The sequence below is a fragment of the Astatotilapia calliptera genome, chromosome 7 (assembly GCF_900246225.1).
Source record: "Astatotilapia calliptera chromosome 7, fAstCal1.2, whole genome shotgun sequence".
Taxonomy (NCBI): Eukaryota; Metazoa; Chordata; class Actinopteri; order Cichliformes; family Cichlidae; genus Astatotilapia; species Astatotilapia calliptera.
This window is the reverse complement of record NC_039308.1, coordinates 3,039,216-3,053,209: the sequence shown is the minus strand read 5'-3', so window position 1 is coordinate 3,053,209 and position 13,994 is coordinate 3,039,216. Positions and strand designations below refer to the sequence as shown.

General features: G+C 42.2%; 1 protein-coding gene across 1 annotated transcript in view; it reads right to left on the bottom strand.

Annotated features, from left to right (window-relative positions):
• The window catches only part of zfpm1 (zinc finger protein, FOG family member 1), a 103,646-nt gene that overhangs the window by 44,582 nt on the left and 45,070 nt on the right, over positions 1 to 13,994 (bottom strand). The window contains exon 3 of the mRNA XM_026172501.1: positions 7,631 to 7,768. Coding sequence (XP_026028286.1) covers positions 7,631 to 7,768 — 138 coding nt within the window. The remainder of the gene's footprint in view (positions 1 to 7,630; positions 7,769 to 13,994) is intronic.

The window sequence follows — 13,994 nt, the reverse complement described above, 5'->3', positions numbered from 1 at the left end:
TTCCATTTTAAATTATTAATGTACTGGTTACCAGATGTATTTATTTAATTACATATTCAGCTGTATATTATTTCTGCTTTGCACTTGCCTTACATTGTATTTATTGCTGTATACATATTTCTCTGTATATGGCACGATTCAGAAGGAGAACAATGCAGACAGACTAGATAAATAAATATTAGTACACAATATCTGAAGTGCAAGTATGAAGATAAATATATGCATGAGCAAATTAATTCATTTAATTCGTGTCTAAATTCAGTTTCAACAAGATTTTGTGCATGAAGAATTAATTATTAAATCATTGATTTATGTATTTCTGGTGATTTTAATTCTGAAATAATAATGTGGACTGAACACTGCAGGCTGCTGCACTGCATTCCTGATGACAGTCTATAGATATCAGACTCTGAGGTCCAGGATTTGTATAAATAGCTCCACAAAGAAACGGGCGAACCTGTAGCAGAGCAGAAAAGTGGAAGCTTTTACACAAACATCTTATCCTGCAGTTGCTGCATTCAGCCATCCATGACTAGATGGATCAAACTGAGAAACAAAGGTCTTATCACATGTGGACAAAGTGATGAGGGAGCACCTTGTGCTGCGGTGATTTTCAGGGAGGGGTGGGCCTGTGGGGGTGGGGGTGCTGCCATGCTCAGTATGCAAATGTGACACCACCAACATCTCCCGTTTCTCAGCCCAAATAAATTAGACTCTCAGCAGTGATAATATGCATATAGTGCGACTTCATGCTCCATTATAATTAACTACTGCTTGATAACCCAACACCCATCCACATTACACGCACAGACACACGCATGCAGCCACACACAGTGCCTGGTAAATAATAATAACCATTATTACGCCTGCCATTATAATGCTTTATTGGAGGTAATTTACATAACTCTGCAGAGAAGGATAAGGACCGAGGAGTGCTGGGCAAGCAGGAAAGCACTCGCCTCGCTCAGCTGGCTTCTCGGGGCCTCTGGAGTAGACAAGATGTCAGAGGGTGAGGGGACCTTCTTTGTAATCTGTGCTGCAAACTTTAAGCGGCTCGGAAGCAACACAGAAAATGCAATTTGCTACACGCTTTTCAAATTGAACTGAAAAGCTTAGAATTTGATGAAACATAAGTAAATAACTCGTGACTGTGCTTTTATTTACAAGACCTCACTGTGGAGGTCAATTATCTTCTCCGTCCCAGAGGTCTCCGTACAAGGGCCAGTTTTTTCCCCTGATATTAAAACACAGTCCATTTTTAATCTATGGCACATTCATCAGTGAGAGTGGGGCTGGTACTTCACTAAGAGTCACGGACTCGTCACAACCAGCCTCTCATCCAGTCTTGAGAGCGTTGATTGGATGAGGAAACATTTTACTTTTGGCTGGAAGTTTTCAGATCACGTCACGGCTCGTGACGGAGATTTAAAATGTTTATTAAATTTCTCTGACTCATGTGGTTAAGGGTTGTTTTGGCCTTACAGCTGCGTAACTGTAAAACTGATCGTTATGGTGGAAACAGCCTCTACTATAACAAAATAAATACTGACGATGAGCTACTGCACCATCTCACAGCTGTCTTTGTCGGCAAGATGTACATAAACCTGAGTGCTGTGATTGTTACTTCAGTTAGACCTCGCCTGCTGTGGTGACGTGGTTTGTTAAATTGTTTAGCCAGCATGAGGACTGAGAGTCTTGCACCTGCCAATCACCTGTGACGAGCACTCATCTTTATGGTGATCGTGAAAACATGGCAGCATTCCCGTAAATGTGCGGCGCAGGTATTAAAGGACTTACAGCAAAGGTTGAAAGAAATGGGAAGCAGGTAAGCACTTGCCTGACTTGTCATGGAGGTGAAGATGAAAAGTGAACTACCTTCATGGTGAAACCCGCATAAGGAAAGGTGGATTTATGGTATAAATCTACAGTAATCAACAGGAGATTAAAGTAGGAGTAGCAGAATAATGCTAACCAAACACCTGGCAGGGTTTATCTTTTCTTTACGACGAGTAATTCAACATTTCTTACTGCAGAAGCTGCTGTTGCAGCTTTTTGCAGGTACACTATAACAGTGCACGCTGGCAAATGTAGCTACCAGTACTTTACTGTACGTTAAAGTTATAATTTGCATCATGTCTTGCTCTGCTTTGTGATATCATTGGATATAAAATGTCATTACTGGATCCTGTTAACTTTTTAGACCTTTTAGGTGTAAATGCACACGATTCAAGGTACTGGAGGTACAGTCAAAGTGACCTTTGAGCACCAGATCTAATCACTTCATCCTTGAGCCTAAATGAACACATTTAGGAGAAAAAATAATCAGAGACATTCCTGAGCTACTGTGCTCACATGAACGGGGTGGGACAGTGTAAAGCCCAACAACATAAAGCCGTCTTAAGTGACAGTGAACCTTTGTGGTTGGGGGCAGGGTTACGTACTAACTTCATCACATGCCGAGATGTAATTTTCTTACATTTCCAAGTATTTTGGAGCCTTGTTAAACTATGACTCACATTTTCTGGCCTTTTACAGATGAAGCATTTAATTCAGAAAACAATCAAAGCAATGAGCTGATTGTTTGCTGCAGCTGAAGACCGATGGCAACCTGACCGTAGGGAGAAAACGCTTCAAGATACAAAAATGTATTTTCTAATTTATTATTCTGCCATTTAGCCAGTTAGGTGTTTTTTTAATAAACTCAACTAAAACAATGAGTTGACTTTCACAATAGCTGAAATGAGTTTTCTCTCAATAATTGATTTGTTAATTAACTTTGTATTAGGAAGACTCAGCTCAGTCACTCGGTTTATTGGGCACCAGCGGGTACACGGAGGATCCTGGCATGATGTTTCTATGACAGGAAAGACATTTAAAGTTCATTTATTTCGTCCATCATCACGGATATATAGCACATCAAACTTTTGCAATATGCTCCCCTTGCCCAGTGACAATGGGTTTATATACAGCATGGCATGTGGGGAACACCAGCCAGCCAGCGAATGACAAGGGATTACTGTGACATCCATTTGCATATCAAGAATTTTAAGCAGTGAGGGAGAAAATATCAAACCCTCCAGCCTGCAAGGTCACTCAAATGATAGTTTTTTCTTCTCTTCATAATTTATTTTGCATATCATGCAGTTTGGACACACTGTAGATTAAAAAGGCGGCTTTAGCATATCATACCATCCCTGATAGGAAGCAGCTCCCACCTAGACTTCTCCTAGACACCATGCCACCACCACCCTCATCAAAATGGTTGAGGACACACACACACACACACACACACACACACACACACACACACACACACACACACAGAGACATCATCTTGATTGTTTTAAGACGAAAAGAAATGGCAAATTGCTGAAGCCTCTAATCCATTCCCAGTTATCATCTCTTTAATTTTTTTTCTTCATATCAATAGAAGCCACAAAGCCAACGGTTTGATAGCCGCTGTTGGCAAAAACAGCTAAAAATGAAAAGAGCGAAACACAAAAAGAAGCGGCTCGACTATCATCTATGACTAAGGAATTTATTCAGATTGACATATAAACAAGTCATTACACACCGAGAAGACTGTGTCAAATATGTGGAGTGAAAAATGTTGTGTCCAGTAATGAACTGTATTATCTCTAAGCAGGCACGGAGGATGAATGGAAATCTTCTGTTGTTGTTTTCTCTGTTTTTATGTTAATATCGGTCTGTGGGAACAATAGTAATGACCGCAACAAAGACTGATTTGAATAAAATGTTTGAATAAATTAAGAGATTATTATCCCAAGGTTTAGTTCACAGAATGTGTGCGAAAAGGGAAATTAAAAATTTCATATCTAGGAATTACTGTATTTCAGACAAGAAGAATTCATCTTTTTTTAGCTTCCAAATATAATTAGCAGATTAATATTCAATGAAATTAAACACAAGACTGCATAGAGCTTACACGTAACAGACTGGCACTGATATATAACTTACTGCGGTGTATGTGCAGGGCGCTATAGGTGGAGCTATAAGGACGAGGCCCACTCTGAACTGAGATAAGAGCAGGATCACAATGTTGTGGGACAAAAAAGGACATAAAGAAAAACTGGAAGGGGTCAGAGGTCAGCTGACAGGAAGGACAAATGACAGAACAGAAAAGTTTCTGTGTGCGTGTTTACATATCTTTGTGGAGACCAAAAATTGGAAGTTTACTATGCTTGTGGGGACCAACAGCCCTTATGGGGGCAAAATCCCAGTCCCCACAAAATGTGGTTTTAGTGTCAGGGTTACAATTAGGTTATGGTTAGGATTAGGGTTAGGATTAGGCATTCATTTTTAATGGTTAGGGTAAGGGAAAAGCATTATGTCAAAGTGTGTGTGTGTGTGTGTCTGTTTTAAAGGGTACAGCCCTCTTTCCAGGTCCTGTAATGTGATTTGATGTGTAAAATGAGTGTTTGGCACAATATGTTTTACAAAACAGTCGATAATCCAGTCTCACAAATGATTTGGAGATTAGGCGTGATAAAAACATTTGCAACTGCCTAAATTTCTGAGTAACAATCATACATTTCTTAGCTCTGCCTTCAGAATGCCAACGACTGATCGATGCTGTTGATTGTTTCTAGATGAACTTTTAGAAAAGTAAGAAAATGGTTACAAGTTTGTAAGTTCCCAAAGTGTAAAGTGTAAGATAGCATGTTACTCAATGCTAACAGGTGTTCTTATCCACAGAGAGAAGGTTTAAAGACTTCACAGCTCTGCTGAAGAATCATCACAGCGCTGCAAACCAAACGTCTTTAGGATCGACTTCACAGGTCTGTGCCAAATACCTCATATTTGCAAAAGTGACTCATTTTTTTATTTGCATTACGACATGAGCCAATTTAAAATTTCATAAATACCCATTTTATGTAGAAATAATCTTATGCTCAGCGACACAACCGGACCAACGGCCTAAAGCAGCTAAAGTGTCAGATTAAAAGCTTCCGGTTCCAGGAATGTCTAAAAGGTAAAACTGGGAGGAACAAGTGGAATGCCCAAACCCCTGTTGATTTCCATGCACACATCTCTTCTCAGCATCCCATGTCCCATACATGACGAATGTTTCATACGAACAGGAGCGGTGCTTGACAGCGACTCCAGTCCGGCCGTGACATGCAAGACAAAGAAGAAGAAGAAACAATGAAAAGATGGAGGGAAAAGAGTGAGAGATGCACGCTCCCCAGGAGGTGGAGAATGGAGAGGAGGGAGGGACTAGTGGTGATGGAGAGACCATAGGAAGGGAAGGTGGATGGATGGAGGGAGGGAGGAAGGGGAGGTGGAGAGGAGGAGGAGGAGGAAGGGGGAGGGGAGGGGGGCTTGACGATAAGAGAAAAATTCAGACCGGTCAAAGTTTCCTTTTTGCCAATCGTGCTCCTGATAAAGACAGCGCCTGCTCCGGAGCTGATAGAGGGGCTATCTCTCTCCCTTACTCTCTCACCCAACCCCTCCTCCTCACCCCCTCCCTCCCCCGTCTTACTCACCCGGCAGTTAGTTTGTGAGGAGGAGAGGAAGAGAGAAAAAAAGAAGAAAGAAAGAAAGAAGGGCCGTATCAGTGCAGCATCATGGTGCTACCATCAACCAGCCACCACGCTGCAATTAATATCGCTCCAATTACTGTTAAAGGGACAAGGCTGGGACAGGACGATAATGAACACATCCTCTCTTCCCCAGCAGAGGAATTAAAACGCACACACAAACACACCCGTAAACACACACTCGGCACTACATGCACAAACGTACATAAAACGTGTGCAGCTTGAAAAGGAAATAATGCGAGATAGTGTGGTAATCTTCTTGCATTGTTTAACTCATTGAAGACAACGGACAGAGAGAAATAAATAACCAAACAAACCTCGATAAGAGGGGAAATAAATAATAAAATTATGGCGATTTACTTGTTATCTTCTCTTAGCCGTGTGTGTGTGTTTTTGCTACGACTTGAATAAATTTTCCCCCAGCCTGTCACATCCACATCTCCCCTGCAGAACAACACAATGGACCCTGAAAGAGCCTTGCGACAAGTGACTAAAGAACGTCTGAACGCATACAGAGTTTGGCCGATCCACTCATGAACACGTGAAGAGCTCAAATGATGGTTAGTTGGTTGGAGTTTCTCAGTATGACGTTGGAGGTCACTGGGACTGGCCAATCAAAGCAGCCGTGCTTTTAAAGCCAACTTTAATCTTTATTAAAATCCAAGCTGGTGAGTAAGAAAAGAATTCACCGACTGCACAGCTGGTATTAAGGAGGAAATGTCCATAAAGACCAAACCAGAGTGTTTTTGCACCACGCTGTAATATCTTACTATAATATCTGCCCACAAACTCCTCCTGCACGATCAGGAGCAGCCAAACTGAGCTCACAGGTACAGATATTATGACATCATCATGTTGTCCACCTACCAACAGGCAAAAACGACCACACCTCTATGTGCCCTGCCCTATTAGAAAGCCATCGAATTACATTCATTTTGATCTCTATGAAACTGTTTCTGACTGACTATGAACCAATGCCATCGTAAATGACCATAAAATAAATTCAAGAGCAGTGACGATCACTTCATCTGTCTAACCTTACAAGCACTGACAAACATACAGCTTCCAGAAGTGAGTTAGCGGGGACGCTTGTGGTGTTGCAGCTTTTCAAAAAAGTCCACAACAACTTCGGATTTCCTCACTTTAGTGTTGCAGACGTGATGTCACTGTCAATCGATGGAATAAAAAGCACCCCAGACTAATTTTGAACCAACTACAGACACACATTTACAGTATCTGTAGGTGTGAGACTGACACCTCCGGTCACTGTTGGCCTGTTCTGATCTTTCTATGTGTTATTTTGAAACAAAGAATTGTTCCTGTTTCTGAAACGTCTTTAAGGTCCGTGTTAGTCAGCTGTAACTCAGCAGGATTACAGATGTTCGGGGTCACATCTGTCCAACTGTGGTTTCAGATAACTTACTACTCATTGGGAAAGTTTTGCTGTATATTAACACACACACACACTCGTGACAGACAGAATGACAGAAACTAGTGTGAGTAAAATGGACTCACACATATGCTAACCTTCTTTATTGTGTTTAATATGTAAAAGACAGTTGGGGGAAACAGCTAACATTACTGCGATAACAGGCCAGCTGATTACCAGCTGAGCTCTGAGGAATATGTTGATTATACTGGTTTATTTTTCTCCCTATAAAGCTTTGTTAGCACTGGCCGGTCTCTGGTGTCAGGTGGGTTTTCCTCCAAATTGAATTAATGATTCATAATGTTACTGTCATCGTAGGAAACAGCAGCCATTGCTGTGCACCACCGAATCCTGTTACATATCAAAACGCTTTCTGTGAAAAAGGCTCGTTTAATTTATTGCACATTAGCGTGACTGAATTTGAAAGCGAAGAATAACTGTGAAAAGCCCGTTCCCGACAGCCTTTTTGCACGAGCAGTTACTGTCATTTCTGAAGCAAATAAGATTTTTTTTGAGCGATATGATTTGTTGAAACCTCCCGCGATGTTTATCTAACTGAAGAAAAACAACGGGACTCGTCAGACCAAGAGTTCACAGCTCTGTTGCAACTCAGTGATGGAAATCTTGCATGTGTACTGACCTGGACCCCTCCAATGTAAAACCTCCTGCTCTTCCTCCCTTTCCTCTTCCTCCTCTGCTCCGCTGTGCGTCGATGCAGGCTCCTCCCCTTCCACGTCTTTATCATCCGGGCCTCCTCCCGAGTCCTGCGTTCTGGGCTCTAGATACACAACAGAAAAACTAGCGATTAAAACAAACACCCTGACTGAAACCTGTGTGTGTGTACGTATGTGAGTGTGTGTCTGGAAGCCGTCGTTCCCGTCTGCTGATCAAAGGCCTCCCTCGCCGTGTAACACAACCCCTCGCCATGCAGAGATGGACCCTTTGATTTTCATTACAACTCAGGAGAATCAAAGACTCAACATCTTCACCTTCATCGCTGCTACTTTTCTCGCTCTCCCAAATCTTCTCCCAGCAGCTTTCCATTTCCTCCTCATCCACCCTTCCCTCCACTTCTCTTTCACTGAATGTAGGTGGGTCTCCGTCTTATGTACTCCTCTTTTCCTCCTCTATCTTTCCATCTCCTCCCGCAGGCCTGTCACCCTCAGCAGAGACTGAGGCTGGCTGTGTTCCTGTAATCACTGCTGATATCCCTGCCATTGATCAAGCTGATTACACAGCCTCCTGCTCACTGATCAAAGATGTGCGCTTCTGCAGGTGGTGTGTGTGTGTGCATGCTTCAATATGAGTATCTGCATGTGTGTGTGTTTATCCAGAGATATGTGAACCCTGAACTTTGCCTGTGCAGCCAGTATCGGGCAGTTCATCGGGCCGCTCTGTCCCTTCTTCTTAACGGGACTCATGATTAGTTAGATTAGATTAATAGTTACATCACAGCTCTTCAGACTATCTGACCTGAAGATCTTTCTCTTCTTGCTCTCTGCTCTTACACCATCATCAGGCCAAGGGTTAGAGTGACTCAAAAGCTGACTGCATGGAACCAGATCGCAAACATCTCAATATTCAGTTCAGTTTAAATTCATTGCAAAGCACCTGTTCGCTTTTTTGTGACATATGATATGAAGGAGAGAGCCCCGCTCATTCACGATGATATGCAAAGTGATTGAAGCTGGCCAGTCTTTCTAGAACATGAAAGAAACGAATGATTCTGAATTTGTAAAACTAAAATATTCTCACGAAGAGATTATGCATCGATTAGTCATAAGTGTAGATTATTTACATTTATTAACGCATGTTCAGGGAAATTGGTTTGATAATAGTTCCAAAGTGACCGAGCCCACTGAGTAATCCTGCTTGTGGCAAACCCCCCACTCTGGGTTTTTTCTTACTGGTCTGGTTTCTGTATGACTTGTGAACAAGTGGGTACTGGAACACACCTCACCAAGTGGCTCTTACTTCTATTTTTAATGCTGAAATAAACTTAGAGTATTTTGAACACTTTACAATTTTAAAAATGTATTTGATTCTGCGTGTGCATGAATTTACAAACCATAAGCAGGGACGGGGGAGAAAAAGGTCAGTGTACCATGAATGAGTCTCTCTTTTTATTTCAAAGACATTTTCTGATCAGCTTTGGTTAACAAACACAAAATCCTCCCAAGTTCTGCTTTTGCTTTAGTTCAACTTCTCCCAGTGTGAATTAACTGGAAGAGCACAAAGCTTTAATGAAGCTTCCCCACGACTGCACGTTTTGAATCGTCGTCCTCACAGCTCCTTTTCTCTTCCTCATTCTGTCCTCTCCTTTCCTATCTCTTTCCCCTTCCCCAAATCCCGCCCCGTCTTCACCCTCCACCCCGATAACGCCTCAGCTGTCTGCACAAAGGCCGTGTTTACCCTTGCATTCCCGCTCCGATAAACAGCGATAGCACCCGATCGATACCAGCCATAAACGCCTCGTGACCACGTGATGCCCTCACACACCGCCATTATTAATGTAACAGTTGAGAGGCTGGGTGGATGTGCACCGTCAAATAAATCCACACACACACAGGATGCACATCCAGTTTCACGTCACGTCCACCTTTCAACCATATCCACACGCAAACACTCAGCCAAGACATACTGTACACACACACACACACACACACACGCCGCGTCCCCCTCCCCCACTCACACCCCCGCCTAAACAGTGCCATTATTTTCAGCTATAAATCACATTGAATGGCACATTGATTTTATCCTGCAGGGGCTGAAGCGAGGGAGGGGAGCTGGAGACACAGTTATTGCGTTTAATATTATCAATATTATCTCCCATATCATCTCAGACAGGGAGGCAGGTATCAGGAGGAGTCGACAGACACTTTTCTGCCAACCCCCCCCCCCACTCTCTCTTCCCCTCACCCCCCCTACCTCCCCTCCCACCTCTCTCCCCCCCAACAGCGAGACAGTCTCCATCAATCTGATAAGCTGAACTTCCTCTGTCACACCTGCAGGGCAAAGTCACCCAACAATCCCTCGCCTCCTAACTTCTACAGTCTTCTGTCTCGCTTCTGCCTGATAGTTACAACAGCCATAATTATAATGGTGTCGCCTGTTTATTGACACATCCTCCCCTCGTGTTTAAGGTCCAACTAATGCACTCAGACAGTCTCCGTGTTGGTGGAAGGAATGAAAGTGTCCTGAGAAAGCAGCAGCTGCAGCCGTCCGTCACTTAACACACTGGATCCACAGAGCTGCTGCACGCCAGCACTCCTCCGAAGACGATCGATAATGCACGTACAGAGACAAAAATAGGAAGTTCCCACATAAAGAGCAACTTATTTACACATGCTTCAAGCTGAAGCTAATCTCCTACAGACAGCATTAAGGTTGCAGCAGGGGATACCTAAAAAACGGTCCACACCAGGGGGCAGTGTCAAAGACATGCACCGCAGATGGTAACGTGGGCTACTCTTGAAAGTGTGTTGTTGTTCCTCGAGCTTAGATTTAATTTTCTCAATCCTTCTAAACAGTGTTAATATCTTTGATCAAAACTATTTGTCATCATTTTTGTCAGCGACTTTTTCCCCCCTCAACAAAAACAAGACAATAACTAAATAAAAACCAATGTGAATGAAAATATGATGAAAGATGAAAATATTCTGGAGAGACAAGTTGTGTAGAAAGGTGGGAGGAGTTTGGACGTGATCCAATCAGAAGTAACCTAGACTAAATTTGTCCCTCAGAACATTTTAAATCAATTCAAATGTTTATGATACATTAAAAATAAATAGATAAAAGTCCTGGAGTGGAAGCACAATGCATGAAGCAGTGTGTTAAAAGCTAAGTGCTATCAGCGGTCCTCTCATGTCTTTTCAACTAAACGTAAACACTGTAGTCATCCACGTCCATCCATCCACAGGGAGGTGAAGCTGGGAAGCAGCACATCCTCATGATGTAAAGATTTGTGTGTCAAAACAGAAACACTGCTAAAAACTCAGTAATCCAGAAAAACTCCCAAAGCTGCTTCAAACGGAAGCGGAAATACAAGCGTAACGAAAAAAACAATAAACAAAACAGGTGAGACGATCAGGAAAGAAGGAGAAAAAAGACAACAGCAGGAAGTGCAGAACTTCCCTTCAAAATAAAACAAGAAAGGAAAGGAGGAAGTATGTGAAAACACAAAAAGTGACAATTACATGCTTGTTTCCTTTCTGTCTGTTTGACATGCATCAATCAACTTTATCTTTATGTTAAAATATTTTTAATCCTTTGAAAGTTAGTTTTTGTCAACGCCCCGAGCCGTTCCTTGAAATGAAACCAGCGGAGAGCGCCGCCTCAGTTACGTCCGTTTATGCATCACACACACTTTTCTCTATCACCGCTAATCAGATTCTGATGAAAAGAAGAGAAGAAAAAAACAGTTTACAAAAATCCTTCTGATTGGCTCAAATGAGGGCATGACAATTAGAGGTCAAAAGGAGGTAACATTACTTCCTTATCAGCCCAGAAGTGGATGTTATCGGGCTTCCTGTGATGTATAAAAATGATTGCCTTGTTATGAAAAAAGGAACTTTGCTCGTTTCTGTGGGTCGCTGCAACTGTAGAGCAATTCTGAGAAGAGAGAGGAGGGAAAGGGAAAAAAAATATCACCACAACAGAGAGAAATGTACCAAACAGATGCTCAAGTGTGTGTCTGTGTGCAGCACTTCTTTGTATCAGCATTAATATTACTGGCTCTGGCTGTCAGGTTGAAAAGACGGGGTGTTATGGAGAGAACAGAGTGCTCGGTCCTGTTACTGCTAGAATGTGTTTTTCTTGCTAAAGTTATCAGGGCGGTTATCGCCAGTGTGTGTGTGTCTGTGTGTGTGTGTCTCTCTCGCTCTCTCTTCCAGATGGTGGATAAGAGGCCCTGCCTTTATTAGCCAGCGCTGGCCAGATAACGACCTGGTATTGATCCCAGGTTGAAAGAGCAGGTTCGTCAAACATGGCTGATTTACAGAGAACTGATAATGGCAGCGCTGGGCAACTGAGGAACCCCAGAGAAGAGAGAGAGGAGTAAATCAACAGTGTGATGGAGAGGGAAGGTGTGTGTGTGTGTGCAAGCAGGGGTTAAAAAACACACAAAAAAACTGAGAAACAAGTACACAAAGCAAGGTTGCCATGGACAGACAAACTTCCTCACATGTGCAGTATGCCTGACTTCCCTCATCTTCGTCTTATACAATCTATTACACACATAACCCACCCCTCAACTCAAACACACACACACACAGTCTTGGAGCTAATCTCTAATCTCGTCTCGATTAGCACCTGACAGAATTTCCATGGGTTTATCAAACCGAGCCAACCAGCAGACGCTTATCACTCGCAGCCCCCAAAATTTCACAAGAGCAGGAATTTTTGAGATTAAAAAAACACAGCTGGTGAAATCTCGAATAAGTCAAAAGAATATGACTGAAAAACTCTGCTATCACACGGCGGGGGTGGGGGGTAGGCTCGGGATAAGAGGTGCACGACAGGGGCGGACTCACTGAAGCCAACAGAATTCTTCTTCTTCTTTTTTTTTATCTGTTATCCATATTAGAGATAAAAGAGTGACACGTGTGTGGAAAGCTGCAACCTCCAAATGGTGCCGCAGAGTTTTTGCATTGTCTCTGGGTGACGTCTGCAGACAGATAACAGGTAGACGTCAGTCGATTAAAGAACGGCTTGATGAAGAGATTAATCTGCTAATAACCACTAATAACTGCCAGTAAACTGCATATCTGAATTATTTTACTTCAAGAGGTGCTCACTGTTGACGGATGTTGTAAGTGTGCCACTGATATTGCGGAAAATGTGATATAAATATTTTAAAAATGAGTGAGAACACAGATTTTTTTACAGCCTTTGCTAAGGCCGATGACGTGTTTTGTGTGCAGAGCTGATCTGCTGGCAGAAAGTTCTACAGCAGATTATCTTTGTACCATCTGTGGAAAAACCCTGTGTGTGTACGACAGACAAATCTCTTGAATAATACACTTCTACGTTTTGCAGTCATGTCCAGGGCAGGATTTTTTGTAACAGTACTACCTATTGGAGTCTTTGCCAGGCCGATGCTGACCCCAGGGCCTCATGTTTGACACCCCTGTGTTAATGCATGAAGGTCTTTGGCTAACTAAGGGAACATTTTTAAAGCTAGACACATATTTATGGTACAGACATGTGGTTAGAATCAAAATATAGAAAGTAGATCTTAAGTTTTTAATATCTCTTTAATACAATGTATCAAATGAAAATTGGGATTCAGCAGCTTTTTTTAATGTTATACTGAAAAAAGATATAATTACTCCATCATGTGAACAACCTGCAGAAACAACAGATGCGTGTGAGTCAGTGCTGAGAACGAATGTCTTCAAACGCCATCTTTATGCACGTAAAACAAGTCCACGTGAACCACAGCCTGCAGCTCTGCATGGCTCTCCAAATATAATTCATGTACATTTGTAGGTTACCTGTCACGAAACAGACTTTTGTAACACATTAGCTGTCCTAATGGCTTAACTGCATTTGCAGCGATGCTAGTTTGTCACTTGTCCCGAGCTCTTTGTTTCACTGGGCATGAACATCTGCTGGTTTTAAAGAGAGATCACTTAAAAATCAAACGTTTCAGACTAATTGCTGCTGCTCGTTTTTCTTTTTCACATTTTAAATGAAGGAAACTGGAAATTAGACCTTGCAAAAAAGGGAAAACCAACTGAAAAGTGCATGGTTACTAGGGCTGGGCGATATGACCCAAAATTCATATCTCGATATTTTTTAGCTGGATGGCGATATAAGATATATATCTCGATTTTTTTTTTAAAAGCCATAAGTTAAGAACAAAAAGAGAGTTCCTAGTCACACTGTGTCCCAGATGTCACACGGGCACTTTTATTTACATACAGCGTAGATGTACATGAAGAAATTACTCAAAAATAAATTATCAGCATTTATTAAATAATCATGGTCCATAAATAAAAGAA